Raw genomic sequence first — 17,310 nt, 5'->3', positions numbered from 1 at the left:
CAATACCAAGAACCGATACCATCAATGTCACATTGATGTACAAATGTCATTGCAGAAACTTTGAGTGCACCAAGTAAAATCACATTATTTCCTAATGTGATTATTATACTGCAAAGGCTGCAATTTAATGGGATACATAAATAGTTTGCATGTGCTGAATGCTTCAAAGTAAACAGATCTTGTTTTAAGAATGTTTGAATGTAAATATGAAGCCAGCTGCTCATACCAAGGAGCTCTAAAACACCATCATAAGTTTGCACTCTAGGTTTGTAGCAGATGACAGTGAGCAGAGTGCTAATTCACTATATTCTGTGTAGCACATACAGACTTCATATTTAATTAATGAAATAGCAGGCAGTTGTGGTTTAAGAATCACACAGGGGCTGTGTCAGAAAACCGGAAAATGTTGCCTTCAGAGGCTGTATACGGAGACAAGAATGGACCAAGACACGTCCGAATGCAATGTTTTTGTCATATCCTGTCTACTGAGATACCTTAATTATACACTTGGTTACCACCAAAACTCTCTTGATTTGTTCTAGATTATTAGACCTTTTGGTTTGGTTGGACTGAATGAATGCTGGTATCCTAGCTATGATGTGACGTGGTGCTGCCTAGGAAGCTTGTCTGAAACCAGTTTTCAGAGGTACCTTCATACACGTGGTTTCGGACGCAGCCCTGGGTCACGTAGCGACCTGCTTTTCCAGAAGTGAGAAGCTGTTGTCTAAAAAACACACAGAAACTGAAAGGGCTTTACTCCAAAATAAAAGCTTCTACCAAAATAAAAGTAGAAGCATTTTAAATGGAAAAAAGCATAATAGAAATATATCACTGCTGTAGTTTTGTAATATTAATATAATACTACTACTATTAATAATAATAATAAATCAATAATAATTGACCCTTCGCTAAGCTCCACCCCCCTTGTTTACGGTTGCTCGCTTCAACAATCTCTGCAGAACTCCCCATTGGAATGAATGGGAGATTGCCGTACACTATGCAGTTTTTGGCTAAATATTCTCATAAACAGAATGGATAATATTTTTACGTTGGCTGAAATGAAGAGTGACATTGTGACGCATATTATCTGAAGTTTTTTAGTAAAACAAAATTGTTTTTGATGCTGTGCACTCTTTATTTACTACCACTTTTACTATGACTTGAGTCAATCCATAAATAAATTAACATTCAGTTATTAGCTTTAATTTAACTTGGAGCATATGTAGATGTCGTTGCAGATGTTATATGTTCATTTGGAAATGAGGGCTGACACAGCTTAATCCACACCATGCTGTTCTCCAGATTTATTTAAAGATGTTTTTTTTTTGTTTTTTTTACAAGAAATCCTCTCTGGGCAACAATGTTTTTGTACTTTTGTACTTTTTTTGATTGTTTATATAAAATCCTGTTTAAAAGTTCTCAAACACACATTACTCCCATAGGCTCCCAGTGTAAAAAGGCAAACACTTGTCAGGGTAATGGCGGCAAGGCAACAGTTGCTAAAACAGGATTGGTCAGAAGCAATTTTATGGCAGGGCTTACCAAAGGGTCAATTATCTTATTTTCAAGCAATATTATCTAACATCATTGAGGCTCTCTTTTGCAGCACTTGATTTACAAAAATAAATCCAATGACGTATTTTGGATTGTGCTGTGAAGTTCTGTATAAAAGTTCTTAAAGGATTAGTTCACCCAAAAATTCTCTCATTATTTACTCACCCTCATGACATCCCAGATGTGTATGACTTTTTTTCCTCTGCTGAATACAAATTAAGATTTTTAGAAAAATATTTCAGGTCTGTAGGTCCATACAATGCAAGTGAATGGGTGCCAAAATGTTGATACTCCAAAAAGCACTTCAAGGCAGCATAAAAGTAATCCATAAGACTCCAGTGCTTAAATCCATATCTTCAGAAGTGATATGATAGGTGTGGGTGAGAAAAAGTCCAATATTTAAAGGAATAGTCCACCCAAAAATGGGTGAATGTTCACTTACCCTGATGCCAGATGTGTATGACTGTCTTTCTTCAGTAGAAAACTTCTTATACGAAGATAGAGCTCTGTCAGGTCCTTATAATGGAAGTAAACAGGTGCCAGCACTTTGACAGACCAAAAGTCATATTTAGATGGTATAAAGGTAATCCACACGACTCCAGTCGATTGATTAATGTCTTCTGAAATGTATACGTTTGTGTAAAAAATAAATCAATAATTAAAATATTATTAACTTTCAAAAAGTGCTTCCTGCCAGCAGCTGACACGAAGTGTTATGTAAGCATGTATGCGAGTTATTTACAACAGAAGAACGAACGTCATTCGAGAGTTCAGCCATTTCAAACCATCTCAGAGCCCCAGATGGAAGTTTCGTTTTAAGTTAAACATTTTTAATTGGAGTCAGGTGACGCCATGCGAGGAGCGGACCTGTAGGCGACGAGCTCTGCGCATTTTGCTAGTTTTTAATTATTTTTGTCTTATAATGTGGTGAGATTTGATACACCCTGCTACATATTTGCTCTTTGAAGTCAATATGTAAAAAAATTCAAAATTCTCAGGCTCTGGAGATATTAAAAGACACTTATGCGCTCAAGCTGAAACCTCTGACGGGCCTGCGGACCGGGGACTCGGTTTGAACAGTGCAGTGGGAGAAATCCAGCATCAACTGTCCTGGGCTGCGTTTCCCAAAAGCATCGTAAGCCTAAGAAGTTCGCAAAAACGATCGTACGTCTGATCTTAATATTATGGTCTGTTTCCCAAAAGCATCGTAACTTAAGTAGCACTTGAAAATCTTCGTAGAACTACGAGTGCTCTGGAGTAATCGTTAATCCCCAAGTGCATCGTAAGAAGACAGATTTATGAGGTCTCCTGCAGGACAACCGTCAGATTACACTTTTTATCTAGATTTAACATATTACACTGCAACGTGAGTATAATATAAGGTTGTGATTGTACTTTATTGTAATCGTGTTTTGTTTAAATTAATTTATAAATGAAATAATTAAAAAGGGAAGAAAATAATAGAAATACACATCTAAATGATATGAATTAACAAAAAAATTCATAAAATAAGTAATGTGGAAAATATGCTTCAAAGACTGGCCAAAATAGGGATGATTTCAAAAAATCTGTCAATGACTTGCTGACGTGCATGAAAACCAGCCATGTATTGGGCATTTCTTGGTTGGTCATGTGGTCCCATGCCATCTTCGTCCTCCACCTCCTCCATCTCCTCCACCTCTTCATCTTCCTCCCTGTTTAGTAAAAGCACTCTCATCTGCACTGCAATGTTGTGCAGCATAGCTGTTACTATTATTACTGCACAGCACTTTTGTGGAGCAAGCAAAAGACCACCGCTGGACTGGTGAATTGCCTGAAAGCGCATCTTCCACCTCCCTATTGTGCGTTCCACAATACTACGTGCAACACGGTGTGACTCGTTGAAATTTGTCTCCCTGTTATTCATAGGATTAGCCACAGACGTGAAGAGATATGGCCTCAGTGGGTAACCACTGTCCCCAAGCAGCCTCCACTGTCCCTGTGAGTTTTCTGCCTCCTGACCCACAGATGAATTGGTGAATATGAAGGAGTCGGGCCACCTTGCCACAATGTCTGTGATCAAACCCTTATGGTCACAGATCACCTGGCAGTTGATAGCTGCATAGCCTTTTCGGCATATATATACATGGCCATCCACAGATGGTGTAAGGATCGGGATCAAGGTACCATTGATCACTCCAATGACCTGTGGGATGTGATGATGTGTTAAAAAATACTGTTGTATTTCTGTGATGTCCTGTCTTGATGCTGGAAATTTAATGTGTTCTGCAGCAAGTGGAAGTAATGCATTGGTGACCGCTTGAACAGCTCTTGAAACTGATGACTTACTTAGTCCAAGCCCATCACCAAGTACCTGGAGAAAACTGCCTGTTGCAGAGAATCTCAAGGCTGATAGGAGTTGGACTTCAGGGGACAAGGCAAAATTTCTCCTGGTGGCACGCATCAGCTGAGGTCCAATGCTATTTAGCAGTTGGGCTATTTGTCTTCTTGGCAGACGGTATCGCCTAATTATAGCCATGTCATCAAGGATATCCAAGGGGATTTGATGCTGTCTGACGAAGGCATTTAAAGTCACCAATCTACTTCGTGGTCGTCTCTGTCTTTGTCTTTCTCTGACCCTCAATTGAAGAACACGTTGTAGTGCAGCCATGATTTCCTCTGAAAGTCTAGTGAGGTGTAAACTCTATACTAATCCTAGCTTAATTGAAGGAACCATGTGATGATTATCAGGCTGTGATAATGTTCACATATCCCACTGCCTATCATCAATTTCAGTAATGACATTAGCCCCTACACTGAAGAAAGTGAAGGTGTGGCATGCTTAGAAATTGTATAGATTACATATTCCTTTAATCTATCCTCTGTTCATAATGATGAAAATTTGTGCTTCTTATAAATATGTATACATAGAACAGTACTGGTAAAACATGTCTTTTTTGTCTATACCTGTAGAAATGTATTGGCTAGATGTAGTAAATACTGTACGTATATTTGTGCTATTTGTCACGCTAAATATATAGACTTTATATATCAATAATATTGAAACTTAAATGCTTATGTCTGAAAATAATCATCAACCATTAGCCATTTACTTCAGAAACACTTGGAAGAACTCATAACAATTATTATAGTATTTCATATGGCCTTAGGCCATGTGTGCATGGTTCAACAAACACATGGACATAAAAAACATTGCATCTAGCTTTATTAATAAAAAACATTGTATAGTTTTATTAATTTGGGCTATTCAGTTCCCCATGACCTGCAAAAGACATTGTACAGTGGGATGAGTCATAACTACATATAGAAAACATTTCACATTGCACAAGAAATGACTGAAACTTCATGAATCCTCATTGAACAATAAATCACATTACCTGTGTCTTCTGGCAAGATAATTGGCACAGAAATTGAGGGCCTTGCAAAACTCATCTCCTCTAGTGCAAGCCTCCTCTCTTTTAAGGCCAGCTTGGCCTTCTTGAGCTCAATGAGCTGCTGTTGAAAGTTGTTGTCTCTCTCATTGGCTTCTTGAAGGCACTGCCTAATGTCTTTCAAGACATCTAGCTTCTCCCTCTCCAGCTGCACTAGGTCCTGACTACAGCTACAGACATTCTCAAATTGCTGAGGTGTTGTGGCTGCAGTCTGGAACACTGAAGATGGAGGCTGAGGCCTGGGAGGGTTGTTTGGAGGACTAGGAGATGGTAGGTGTTGGGAGATGGCAGATGAAACTGATGGTTCCTCTGAGCATGAAGGACCTGACTCAGGCTCAGGCTCAGGCTCAGGTTGAGTTATCCCTACTCCTCCATGGATGTCAATACCCCCACTAATGCCATCTGAAGCACTTGTGCCAAGTATTGACAATGCCTTTTCTTCCTCTGCTGTGAGAAGGGGGGACTCATTGGTCCCACCACCAGTTTTTTTAATTGCAATCCTCTGCAGTGCCCTCTTCCTTTTTGCCAGGCTTGCAAAATCCTGCCACTTCTTGCGGACCTCCTTCCCTGATCTTTGAACACCCCTGGTTGCAGTTAGTTTGGTAGCAATGTCCTCCCAGATGTTTTGTTTTTCTTTATTTGTATGGTGTCCTTTAAATCTGTTAAAAATAACATCTTTGTTTTGCTCTATCTCCTCTAAAAGAACATTAATTCCATCTTTTTGAAAGGTATCTTTTCTTGATTTTTTTTGTTCAGCCATTTTGACAGTGCCTGTATTAGGTAGGTGCTTTATATAGACTTGTCATGATTGCTAATCCACAACAGATGACAATTATTAGGTTAAACGTTCAGAATACGATTCCATATAAGGTTATATTTCAGCACTTCTCAAATGGACAGCAACTCTTAAGTAGCATTTATAGTGCGTTCTCGCGCGTTCATGTTAAGTGCATTTTTGGGAAACAGCGTGGAATTGCGGCGAGCGTTCGTAACCTTGCACGTAGAGAGCACTCTTAAGAGATAAGATACATCGTTATTGGGGAACCCGGCCCAGCATGTTTGTGATGCTGACGAAAGTTGTTGCTGATTTAGAAGATCTTGCTGTTGATTTGGAACACATTCTTGAAAAACTTAAAGATCTTGAGAATAGGAGCCGTAAGAATATCATCCGCATTGTTGAAATTCCTGAGCATGAGGATGGCAGAGATATGGTGAAATTCGTAGACGAGCTCTTCCCGAGTCTGCTCGACATAACAAGCCATAAGCTGGATATCGAGTAAGCTCACAGAGTCCTGGCTCTGAGATCCGGTGAGGGAGTCCCCGATCAATCCTGGCCAAATTCCTGAGATCATCCGATAAAGATCTTGTGTTACGTGAGGCGAGGAGCAAAGGAAAGCTTTCTTGTAAGAATCACAACATTTTCTTGTTCCCAGATTAGCAAATTCGACAAGAGAGAAACGTGATCGATGTATGGAATGCAAGAAACTTTTACATAAACGGAAGATCTCTTTTGCACTGATGTTCACGGCCGAACTGAGTGTAAATACTAAGGATGGCTGTAAAGTATTTTTATGCCCCAAGTAAGCACTGTCCTTCATAAAAACATTGAAGTGAGTAAGCCATTTGGTGTTCTTCGTGTGTCTGGATTGACTCGCTGTACTTACTCTGGCTGTCTGAGGAAGCTGGGTGCCATTTTTGTTTCTTTTTGTGTTGGTTTCGCCTAGTGGCTGGAGTTTGTTTTGTGGAGTGATACTCCTTCAAGAAACCTTTACATTGATGGAAGGTCACTTTTCTAAAATTAGGAGGAGTCTTTTTTTTTTTTTTTTTGGGATTGCTAAATTGGAAACAACTTACCACCAGGGCGTGATCTGAGACTAAGATATTTCCACATACAGTACACTTAAATGTATCTCTTTTGCAAAATCCTGAATTCCAACAAATGTTAAAGGCTGTCAATGTCAAAATCAATGTTTATATGGAGACAAACTGGTCCTCAGTATCTTCTGCGTGTGTGGCTTGGGAGGCACTTTAGGTGGTTCTTAGGGGTCGGATCATACAGTATGCCTCATTCACCAAGACAGTCATACTTTGAGATGGGGGACAAAGCAGGAAAACTCTGGCTAGATATATAAGCAGCCACTATAAGAAAGGAAGAGGATTTTCCAGGGGTGATGGTGGGAGGTGTGGTGCATAAGCATTTACTTTACGCGGATGATATTTTATTATTCGTCTCTGACCCCACTAGATCTATGCCTTGCCTCCACAGAATTATCAATTCCTTATTCCTGAGTTAATTGGGCTAAATCTGAAGCGTTGGCTCTGACTGCGTACCGCCCAGTAACGGCTTTTCAACATTTCAGGATTCCTAGATCTCATTTCTTCAGGTACTAACAGCTGCGCCACCTGCTCTGTACTATTTTTAGGAGTAGCATACCCCCCTAAAAGGGCAGATACTCTAGAAGTGGTGATTACTGCTTTTGGAAAAGGTCATGAGGCATCAGTGTACTACTTGTTAATTCAGAGTCTGGGGAATGGAGCTTCAGGGTTTAACTTATATAACTGATTCCGTATTTTATGTTGTGTTTATTGGTTTTTGTGGATGGAATCAATAAAAATTATAATAACAAAAAAAAAATTAATTATCAAAGAAGAAGAGCTGTATCTTCTTCTAAAATTTCCTCATTTGTTTTCTACTGAAGAACGACAGTCATACACATCTAGGATTGCATAAATTTAAGTGAATAATGAGAAAAATGTCATTTGTGGGTGAACTATCCCTTTAAGCAACATTTTGCTATAAATTCTTCTCCCTGCCCAGTAGGTGGCAGATGCATGAAGAATGTGAATCACAAAAACACAAGAAGAAGAATGTGAAAGCCAAAGTTAAGGTGGAGATTGACTGAGCAGAGATGACAATGTATAGTATTTTGTTAAATATTTATCTGTTTCTCACCTACACCTATCAAATTGCTTCTGAAGACATTCATTTAACCACTGCAGTCACATGGATTACTTTTATGCTGACCTATATGATATTTGGAGCTTCGAAATTTTGGCACCAATACACAAATTCTTCTATTTGTGGACTGCTAAAGAAAGAATAATACAATATTATGTTTTATTTTCATTTGAGTTTAGTTTTAATTAATTAATTTCATTAGACCCCATTTTGATAAAATGTTTATAAACTGCTGAATACGGAATAAAGAACAAATAATAAAAAAAGGTATTGGTGAGTACCGAAAAGGAACTATCCCTACTTTAATTTGTTCTCCAGAAAATGGTATCAGGACATTCCTATTCTTTAGGTATCACTTCTACTGCAAGACTTACTAGCTATTACCACTGGTAGAATTATGGCTGTGCTACCTGAATGGAATAAAAAGAGAATGAAACCAATTCGCTCTTTCTTCCTTTTCTCTCTCACATGTGCATGTGCACATTGGCTCTTATGCTATTTCTCTGAAAGGGATTCAAGGTGATTAAAACACCCTTTCCGCTGGGTCCCCCAAGTTGAAGATAAAGGAGCATTCTGGGAACAATGATCTAGTGGAATGTAGCCCTAAACCCCTGCATGCTCCATTCTCTCCTCCAATAGAGAAAAGAGCTCCCAAAGACTCTTTTGATGTCAAGTCTTATGAAGACAAACAGCTGCAACAGCTCTTATGAAAGCCTTTGGGTTTCTCTAAGAGAGAGAGAGAGCCTGTAAGGAACACTGGCGAAAAGATGAATAAAAGCCTGAATTGCTGCTTAAATAAAGAGAAAAAGAGATTGGAGCATGCAAACCCAGTTGCCCAGAACATTTGTAAACAGGAACATTGTGCTCATTTTGCTATGCTGGTGGCTGCATAGACATTTCTTTTCCTAATAGAACAGCTTTAGTTTACAATAGCTAGTTTTTTAGGGCTAATGTGCTGGTGCAGCAGAATAAAACAAAGTTTAGGTGTCACAGGAGCTCTGCGTTTAGTTTCCCTTCCCCCTCACTCCTACTGCTGCCCTGTTGGCCCCTCCTATGACCTCCTATTCCTCTGTGTCCCTTGAGTCTGTTACATAATATATTTCCACTGACCTGCCCCCTTCTTTTCCTGTGCCAAACATACACACACATGCAGAGCTCTGAAATATTTCTTCTGGATAATTCAACTGGATATTAGACAGGCTGTGGGTCAGAGTCCTCCCCTGCCTGATCTCCCATGTGGGTCTTTTTCAGAGGTCTGGACTTCATATTTTTCTTCCTCAGCATCCTGTGCACACGCAGTATCAAGACTGCAAACTTCCCTATGACTGCCTCGGTTTTAAGGCCTGTTTGTTTAATGCATTACAGTGTGAAGAATGAACTCTTGGAAGAAAAGACAAAGGTTGGTGTACAAAAAGGATCAACTCGAACTCAACTTGATATATTAGATGGTTCAACACTGAAGGGGGTTGTAAATTTTGGGGATGATAGAAAGGGAAATCCAGATGGCTAACCTCTGAGATCTTCTGCAGAAATGTATTGTGCCTAATTGACCAATTTATACTGAAAAGTCCAAGACCAGTAGTAAATCCATGATGGTCAAGGCTGGATTATGCTGGTGCTGGTCTAGCTGGTGGTTCCATATCCATGAAGTTCACCACCCAAACTGAGCTGGTGAAGCTGGTCAACCCACATCCCAGCAAAAACAGAATGTTCCCCAAACGTTAGTGTATGGTTTTCATTTGGTTATTTTTAGGGGGAACTGATTCTTACATTCTATGCATGTTCTTAGATTTTTATTTTATATAACCATAAACTAATGTTCCCAGGATGTACAGGGAACCAAATAGTGACCAAGGAAACGAACCAAAACTTGCTTGTTTAGCAATTATAGCTTTGTTCGTCATATTCAGACAAATCACTAAATTGTGAGATTAATTTTGGATTTGGCTGGCATTGCATCATATAATTTATGGTCCAGGAATATTGTCACTACACTCATCTATCTAACTAATTATTGTTATTAGGATTAATACCTTACACATAGTTTGTAATGGCTCAATTCACTGATATTCCTGCAGCTCACTCTAAGTCTTTGTTCTTCATCTCCACATGGTGTTCTCTGATGTCCACTGATAGATCTGACAAAGAGTGCATCATGGGAAGGTAATAAAATCCCATTTTGAAATAATATTTATATGGAAAGGCGTTTATATGGCCTGTGACATCAGAGGTAGTGGAGGGAGTTGGAGGGTGATGGGGTCAGGGGAGAGGAGGTCTTCCAGAGATGGAACACATCTGGAGAGAAGATTCTCCAGTCCGCTCTTTTATGTTAGGATTATTATAGTTTGGAAATTTTTATTTAGTTATAATTTCAATTAAGTTTAATTTTCATTAGCTTTCACTCTATGACTGTTAGTTTTATTGTAGTTGTAGTAATTCAGTCTGGCTGGCTAGTCTCATAGACTGAACAATACAATAACAAAATTTTTGCAAACTGACTTTTACGTGCCGCTTTCTATGTTTTGTTGCAGTTTCCTGGTGAAATTGACCCTAGAGGCACTACAACAACTGTGCATTTACTCACTTTCACACAAATCACGGATACTATGGCTGTTTATGACTTTATTTTCACACTAATACTCACAAACTGCTATGATATTATATAAAAAAAATTTTTACTGTAACTCATCATTTGAAAAACAATAAATTTATTATTTATTTATTACAGACCCACCTACATTAACACAGGTATTCCATCAGGATTTGCTTCAGCTCTAGCTCACCTGATAGAGTGTTGGAGCTTTGATTTGGAAAAAGCCTCAAGCCCTGCCAAGGAAGCTCAGAGTGAAAGTGAAATGAAAGTGCCATAGAAACCACACGAAATGACATGATTGCTTCACTAAATATGCTTTTCATGTCAATTTGCTATCGTTTAGGTATAGCAAATAGGTTTAGTGTTCACCTCTCATTTATCCTTTAGAACACTATTAGTTAGGTTTTGGTTAAAGTTTTAGGTTAGCGAGGTACATTTACTGAGTAGCTCAGTAAGCCTGGGTATCTCAGCAAGTAAAGACGCTGACTACCACCCCTGGAGTCGTGAGTTCAACTCCAGGGCGTGCTGAGTGACTCCAGCCAGGTCTCCTAAACAAACAAACTGACCCGGTTGCTAGGGAGGGTAGTGTCACACAGGGTAACCTCCTCGTGGTCGCTATAATGTGTGGTTTTCACTCTCGGTGGGACACGTGGTAAGTTAAAAAATACAACTATGAGCTGCACATTCAAATGTATTCTTACATTTCTAGACTGCTTCTGGATTTCTGTGAAGTCCACCTGATTCATTTCCTCTCATTCCATGCTTTGTGATATATTTTGTCGGTTAAGACATATCACGATATTGTAAATCTAACATCAAAAAGTATCCACACCGTCTCAATGTACTGTTGAGAAACAAAGATACAACATCTCAAATTGAATAGATCTCTGAGGGAAAATATGAACAAAATGACTCTTCACTGAGTTACTGCAGTTATTCATTTGTCCTTTAGCTCCATGGCTCTGACCAAAATTAACACTTGATTTACAAAAGTTGAAAGTGAGAGAGATTGCTACAGATGGTACAAGTTAGCATGGTTTACAATATTCTATTACCCACACACAACTTCTCTCCAAACAAGTCAAAGGTGATTTTTCATGGAGGAGATTTTGAGTAACTCACTCAGTGTGTGCTTTATTTATAAACCCATGGGAGCCATTGTATGGAAACTATTTTCCAATGTGGCCTTTGCCAGTTCTGTGGCACAGGGCCTGGGCATGAAAAGAAATTCCCTTTTTATGGTGATCTGTCATCAGGTTGTTTGTGTCTGCTGTAATAGTTAAAAAAAAAAACTGCCAGTACAGTGACAAAATACACATGTTACAATATATTCTCTAAATATCTTATGCAGTGTTGCTTCTAAAGCAAGATAGAGCAAATTGATCTTGTTTTAATGATTTTGAGATATTTTTATAGAAAAACAATACAAAAATTCTGATCAAGAATAAGATTTTTGCCCTAATATATAAAGTCTTACTAGAAAGAGAAAAAAATATATATGATCCAACATGGATTTTCTTGATAAAGAAAATATGATGGTGACAGGTAACAGGTGCATGTAAAATGGCAAGAAATTGGCATTTTAGGTTAACATAAAGCTAAATGTTCACATGGCAATTTAAACAATACTGCTCGAAACTTACTTCTTGGTCTGCTCTTATGAATGTAACACATCTTCAGAGTGTTTCACTGCTGTTCAAATGCTCTTTGGATCTTATCATTTATATGGATAAATGTTTTCCACTGAATAGACTAAATGTGAAATGTTTTTTTTTTAATAAAAGTAATCTCTTAAGTAATCAAAATACTTTTGGAATGTAACTGTATTCTGATTGCCAATTTTTTAAATAGTAACTGTAGTGGAGTACAATTACTAATATTTGGTATTTTAAATATGTAATGCCGTTACATGTATTCCGTTACTCCCTAATCCTGGAATCAGGTGTGACAGGGTGTGGAATATCAACTAAAATGTAGATTTATTGAAAATCGTTGATCAGACTGGGCTTTATTTTTTATTGCAAATTATTAAAACACCGGGGAAAAATGAAAGAACATCCAAAACAGAGTATAAGATCACATTATCAAATTTTATCAAGCATACTGTACACTGCAAAAACGTTGTCTTGTTTTCCAGTAAAAATGTCAAAACAAAAAAAATAGTAATATCTTGTCGTGTCACTTTCCTTAACAAGTACATTTATTTAGTCATGCATTAGTCCCTACATTGTTACCTGTTAATGATGGACCAGTATTTTAAAGTGTTTATCTTGTTTTAAAGGGATAGTTTACAAAACATCATGTCATCTTTTACTCACCATAATGTTGTTCCAAAACCCTTATGACACTCTTTCCTACATGGAACAAAAAAGATGTTATGCAGAATGCTTCAATCACCATTCACTTTTGCTGCATCTTATTTAATTCAATGAAAGTGAATGGTGACTGAGGTTAACATTGTGTCTAACATTATATTTTGTGTTCCACAGAAGAAATTGATATGGGTTTTGAACAACATGAATGCGAGTAAATGATAGAATTTTCATTTTTAACAAGGAAATTATCTTTAGAACTAGAAGACTAAAATGGAACTTTTATGACTAAATGCCAATGAGTGACTCTGATGTGGATGATTATGAACATAGCATGTCTGTGCAAAAGGGAAAATCCAACATTTTGAAAATGGTATGGCCTAACAGAGCATCTGTAAATAGAGCTCTCATCCGGCCGCAAACAGCCTAACTCTGCCAACTGCACATTCAAGAGTGACACGCAAGTTGCTAGTTTACTGTTGCACAAGACTGTGGTCCCAACAGAGGCTCATAAACATGTTAAAGATGGAGTAACAGGGCAAAACTTAATGTCTAGTGTCTAGACCCTATACCTAATATTCCCTTTACTTAAAGGGATAGTTCACACAAAAATAAAAATTCTGTCATCATTTACATCCCATCATTTTGTTCCAAACTTGTTTGACTTTCTTTGTTCCATGGAACACGAAAGGAGATTTTTAGCAGAAGGTTCATGTTGCTGTTTTCCATTCATTGAAAGTGGATGGTGACTGTAAAGCAGTCAATGGAAAGGAGGAAGCGAGAACCGGCTTGACAATATAAATAATAGTTTTATTGATAAACTTAACAGACAAGCACACACGATATGTATGTGATAACAATATGTGACCCTGTTCAATGTGGAAACAAATCAGTGCTGTATTATTTGTCTATTCGTAAACTTTTGTAAAGCAAACAGTCAAATTATCATTGGGAAGGTTTTCGCAAGGCACCAGCCAAATCCCCTGGGAGGAAAAAAAGGCTTATGACCTGGGCCTTTATAACCACATATGAGTGTCAGCCATCTGACATACATCAGGAGAAGCTGCCTTGTCCAAAAGAAAAGCAAAAAGGAATGAGAGTTTTTATAAGTCTTGGTGATCCTTTTAGTTTTTGGCCAACATGTGCCTGCCAGGTCCAGGTGGTGATCAGAGATGGAGTGGATCGAGGAAGACAATATATTTTTTGTTACAGAGCATTCCCCTTCAGAAAAGACAGGTTGTTCTGTCCCAGATCATTTGTCACATTTTCAACCATCGCTCATTGGAACTGTGGCCAGCGATAATGGCCTATACAGCCAAAATGCAGTAACTACACCAATACTGATACACACAAAAAATGGCTTCAAAGTTTTTGATTGTCAACACATGTTGATTATAAAATAGTCTCACTCCATTTTCTCTAAATCTAAGCATAGTGTGGCGGCGGAGGCATGGTCGAGTGTTCGTCCTGAGAGAGAGAAAGTGGTAAGCATTATACAATACAAGCATTAAAATATTAGAATATTTATAATATTATAATATAATAAAGAGCATTATAATATCTAACACCTGTTTCTGATTGCAGCATGCACTGGAGAGAGCGATAAAAAGAGGGACCACGCCAGAGACGAGGAGAGAGAAAGCCGAGATTTAGAGCTGTGTGTGTTACAGAACTGTTCTGCTGAAAAGCTCTTTATTTGAGTGTATAAATACATTTACCGTTTTGAGTTTGAAACTCCCCATGCTCCGCTTTCTCCCAAGAGTTGAAGGAATTATACACTGACATGAAGTCCTCACCGTTGGCGGAAGTCATCCTGTCCCTTGCGAGCATGCATCATTCCCAACATCAGGCCCTGCTTGAGCATTGCAAGGATCAGGATTGTCAGTTCCAGGAGGTGCTCCAAGCTCAAGCAGAGGACCGGCAGGCAATCCGGAGCTTACGGCACCGGGAGAAAGCCCCGGCCACAACCCCGGACACAGTAGCCCCCATGCCTTCGGTCGCCCTAGTAAGAAAAGGGGCAGAAGATGATCTGGAGGCATTCTTGGACCTATTTGAACGAATGGTTGAGATCTGAAGGTGGCCAGTGGTGGCCAGACTCATTCCACTGTTGTCCAGGGAAGCCCTGCTCGTGGTGCAACCTATTGATTTATCTCCCTATTTTAGTCTCCTTGTGTTTGCTGTCCAGTTCCAGTTTGTTTTGTTTCCAGTCTTGTTTTTCTTGTTCCAGTCGGTGTGGATTATCTTCCCTCATTCTGTCGGTCCGGTCGGTCCTGTTTCCCCATTACCCCCTGCCCCAGCCTAGATAGCTTTTCCCCTATGGGGTAGTTTTGGTTTGTTTTTACCCTTTTTTTGTATAAAATAAACCCTTTTCTTTTTCACTCTGTGTTTGGGTCCTGAGCCTCTCATTCCCTACACTCTGATCCTGACATTACAATATGGCCAAGATGGAACCAGCGGGAAAAAAAGTTCTCAACTGGGCACCATGCTGCTTTACGGGCTACGGCAGGATGATAATTTTTATAATTTTCCTTGGGTCTGGGCTACGATCAGACCTGCCTAATCGATCTTTTTTGGGTGGGTCTGAATGAGTCCATTAGATCCATTGTCCCAGAATGGGTTGAGGATGCAGAGTTTCCCAAGGCAGTCAGGCTTGTCCTTAAATCGGAGGAGTACATCACGCCTGTGCCTCGGTGGACTTCCAATCCTCATCCCCACCCCCCCCACACAGAAGTGGATGACTCGGCCTAGCCCACTGCTGTTCCCCAGTCGCTGCCAGTGCTCCTGGCCATGGAGGCTGTTCCCCTGTCACTGCCAGTGCTCACGAACAAGGATACTGTTCCCCAGTCTCTGCTGGTGTTCACGGCCAAGGAGGCCATTCCACTGTCACGGCCAGTGCCTGAGCCTTCCACGGCTCCTCTTGCAGGACCGTGGCATTATCGTCCCATTTCTGTCTTGTGTTTTGATGTCTGTCTTTGTGTGAGCTTGCGGTTTTGTTTGTATTCCCTGCTGGTTGTATTCCCATGTCAATAGCTGACTTCCTGTCTGGTTCAGTTTCAGTTTGTGGCGGGATCCGGACACTTGTGCTTCATGTCTGTCTGTTATTGACATGGATGCATCGCGCTTATGTCATCTCATCAATAGTTTGTCTGTCTCTCGCAAACACGGGTGCGCCTCGCATCTCGCTCGCGTTGCACACCCGGGTCGCGAGCTGTCTTCGTGTTGTGCTGAGGTTCGGTCACTTCGGTCTAAGGTGTCGGATATGTCTGTGGCCGAACTCTCTCACAGGTGTCCTGTCTTGTATTGTTGCCTGTTGCATTCATGCATGGCATTTGCCTCACGATGTACGCTCAGGTTTTGTTTAGTGTGAGAATGTGTGGCATCGCTTTGTTTGGCATTGCTACACATTCTCTCATCTTTTTTGACAGTTGGCATGGGCATATATTGCCTCATTCTCTTGGCGATTTGCGCTCATGCCATTCAGGTGTTTTGTTGTCTTGTGAGAGCATGTGGCTTTGTTTTGTTTCTACATCGCCGCATATGTCTTAATCTGTTGATTTGTCTCCCTATTTTAGTCGCCTCGTGTTTGCGGTCCAGTGCCAGTTCATTTTCTTTCCAATCCTGTTTGTTCAGTTGGTCTTGTGTCTTGTTCCGGTCAGAATGGATTATCTTCCCTCATTCTGTCGGTCCGGTCGGTCCTTTTTCCCCGTTACCCTCTGCCCCAGCCTGGATACCTTTTTACCCTACGGGATAGTTTATGTTTGTTTATTCCCCCTTGTGGGAGTTTTTGTTTGTTTTTTACACTTTTTGTTAAAAAAAAAAAAAAGTTTATTTTGTTAAAGTTATTTTTTCCTCCCTACATTTTGATCTTAATGCACACAAATACACATACACATGGACACAGACACACACAGCTGAAGCATCAACACACAAAGTGAGCCCCTAAGATGGAGCAGCACGGCTTCCTCAAAGCTCTCCAAACAGTGCCGCAATTCATCATCTTATCGCTATCCAGGGGCCTGTGAATGGGCTGCTATAGAGGAGCAGGGACTCTGGGTAATCTGACTCGCTGCAGTTTATCTCCATGGTTGGGGGGGAGGGAATGCACAGGGGCATTTGAACGGTGTGAGGCTGGCAGGAAGGGGTCAGGAGTAGGATCCGGGCGCATCGGGGAAGCTGGTGTGCTGGGGTTGACAGCTGCAGATGACGCTCAGTGATGTAACCCCAGTGGGCTGCAGATGTTTAAGAACACAGGAAACTGCTCTTAGAGCAGCGTCATTGACCCTTTCTCCAGTGCCCCCTGCCCTCTCCAGGTGGACAGACATAGACACCTGCTGAGCAACCACCATCAGCAGAGCCGTCGGCAACAAGGTCACTTCCCCTCACTGGACCAAGCCCTCAACCCTGGAAAAAACATAGGAAACCATGATTTGACCATATCAAAGCACTAGTGTAAGACCAGAG

General features: G+C 40.0%; 2 protein-coding genes across 2 annotated transcripts; both read right to left on the bottom strand.

Moving 5' to 3' along the window:
* Positions 1 to 3,085: 3,085 nt before the first annotated feature.
* Positions 3,086 to 4,204, bottom strand: LOC127626677 (putative nuclease HARBI1). Its single transcript, XM_052102653.1, has one exon. The coding sequence runs from the start codon at positions 4,202 to 4,204 to the stop codon at positions 3,086 to 3,088; it is 1,119 nt and encodes a 372-aa protein (XP_051958613.1).
* A 583-nt stretch (positions 4,205 to 4,787) lies between these two features.
* On the bottom strand, positions 4,788 to 14,661 carry LOC127626676 (myb-related transcription factor, partner of profilin-like). Its single transcript, XM_052102652.1, has 3 exons — positions 14,568 to 14,661; positions 4,932 to 5,681; positions 4,788 to 4,816 (listed from the first exon to the last, which is right to left on the bottom strand). The coding sequence occupies exons 1-3, from the start codon at positions 14,659 to 14,661 to the stop codon at positions 4,788 to 4,790; spliced, it is 873 nt and encodes a 290-aa protein (XP_051958612.1).
* Positions 14,662 to 17,310: the final 2,649 nt, after the last annotated feature.

This window comes from Xyrauchen texanus, chromosome 33 (genome assembly GCF_025860055.1).
Source record: "Xyrauchen texanus isolate HMW12.3.18 chromosome 33, RBS_HiC_50CHRs, whole genome shotgun sequence".
In the NCBI taxonomy this organism is placed as follows: Eukaryota; Metazoa; Chordata; class Actinopteri; order Cypriniformes; family Catostomidae; genus Xyrauchen; species Xyrauchen texanus.
The sequence above is the reverse complement of the archived record's forward strand: the minus strand, read 5'-3'. Positions and strand labels throughout refer to the sequence as shown.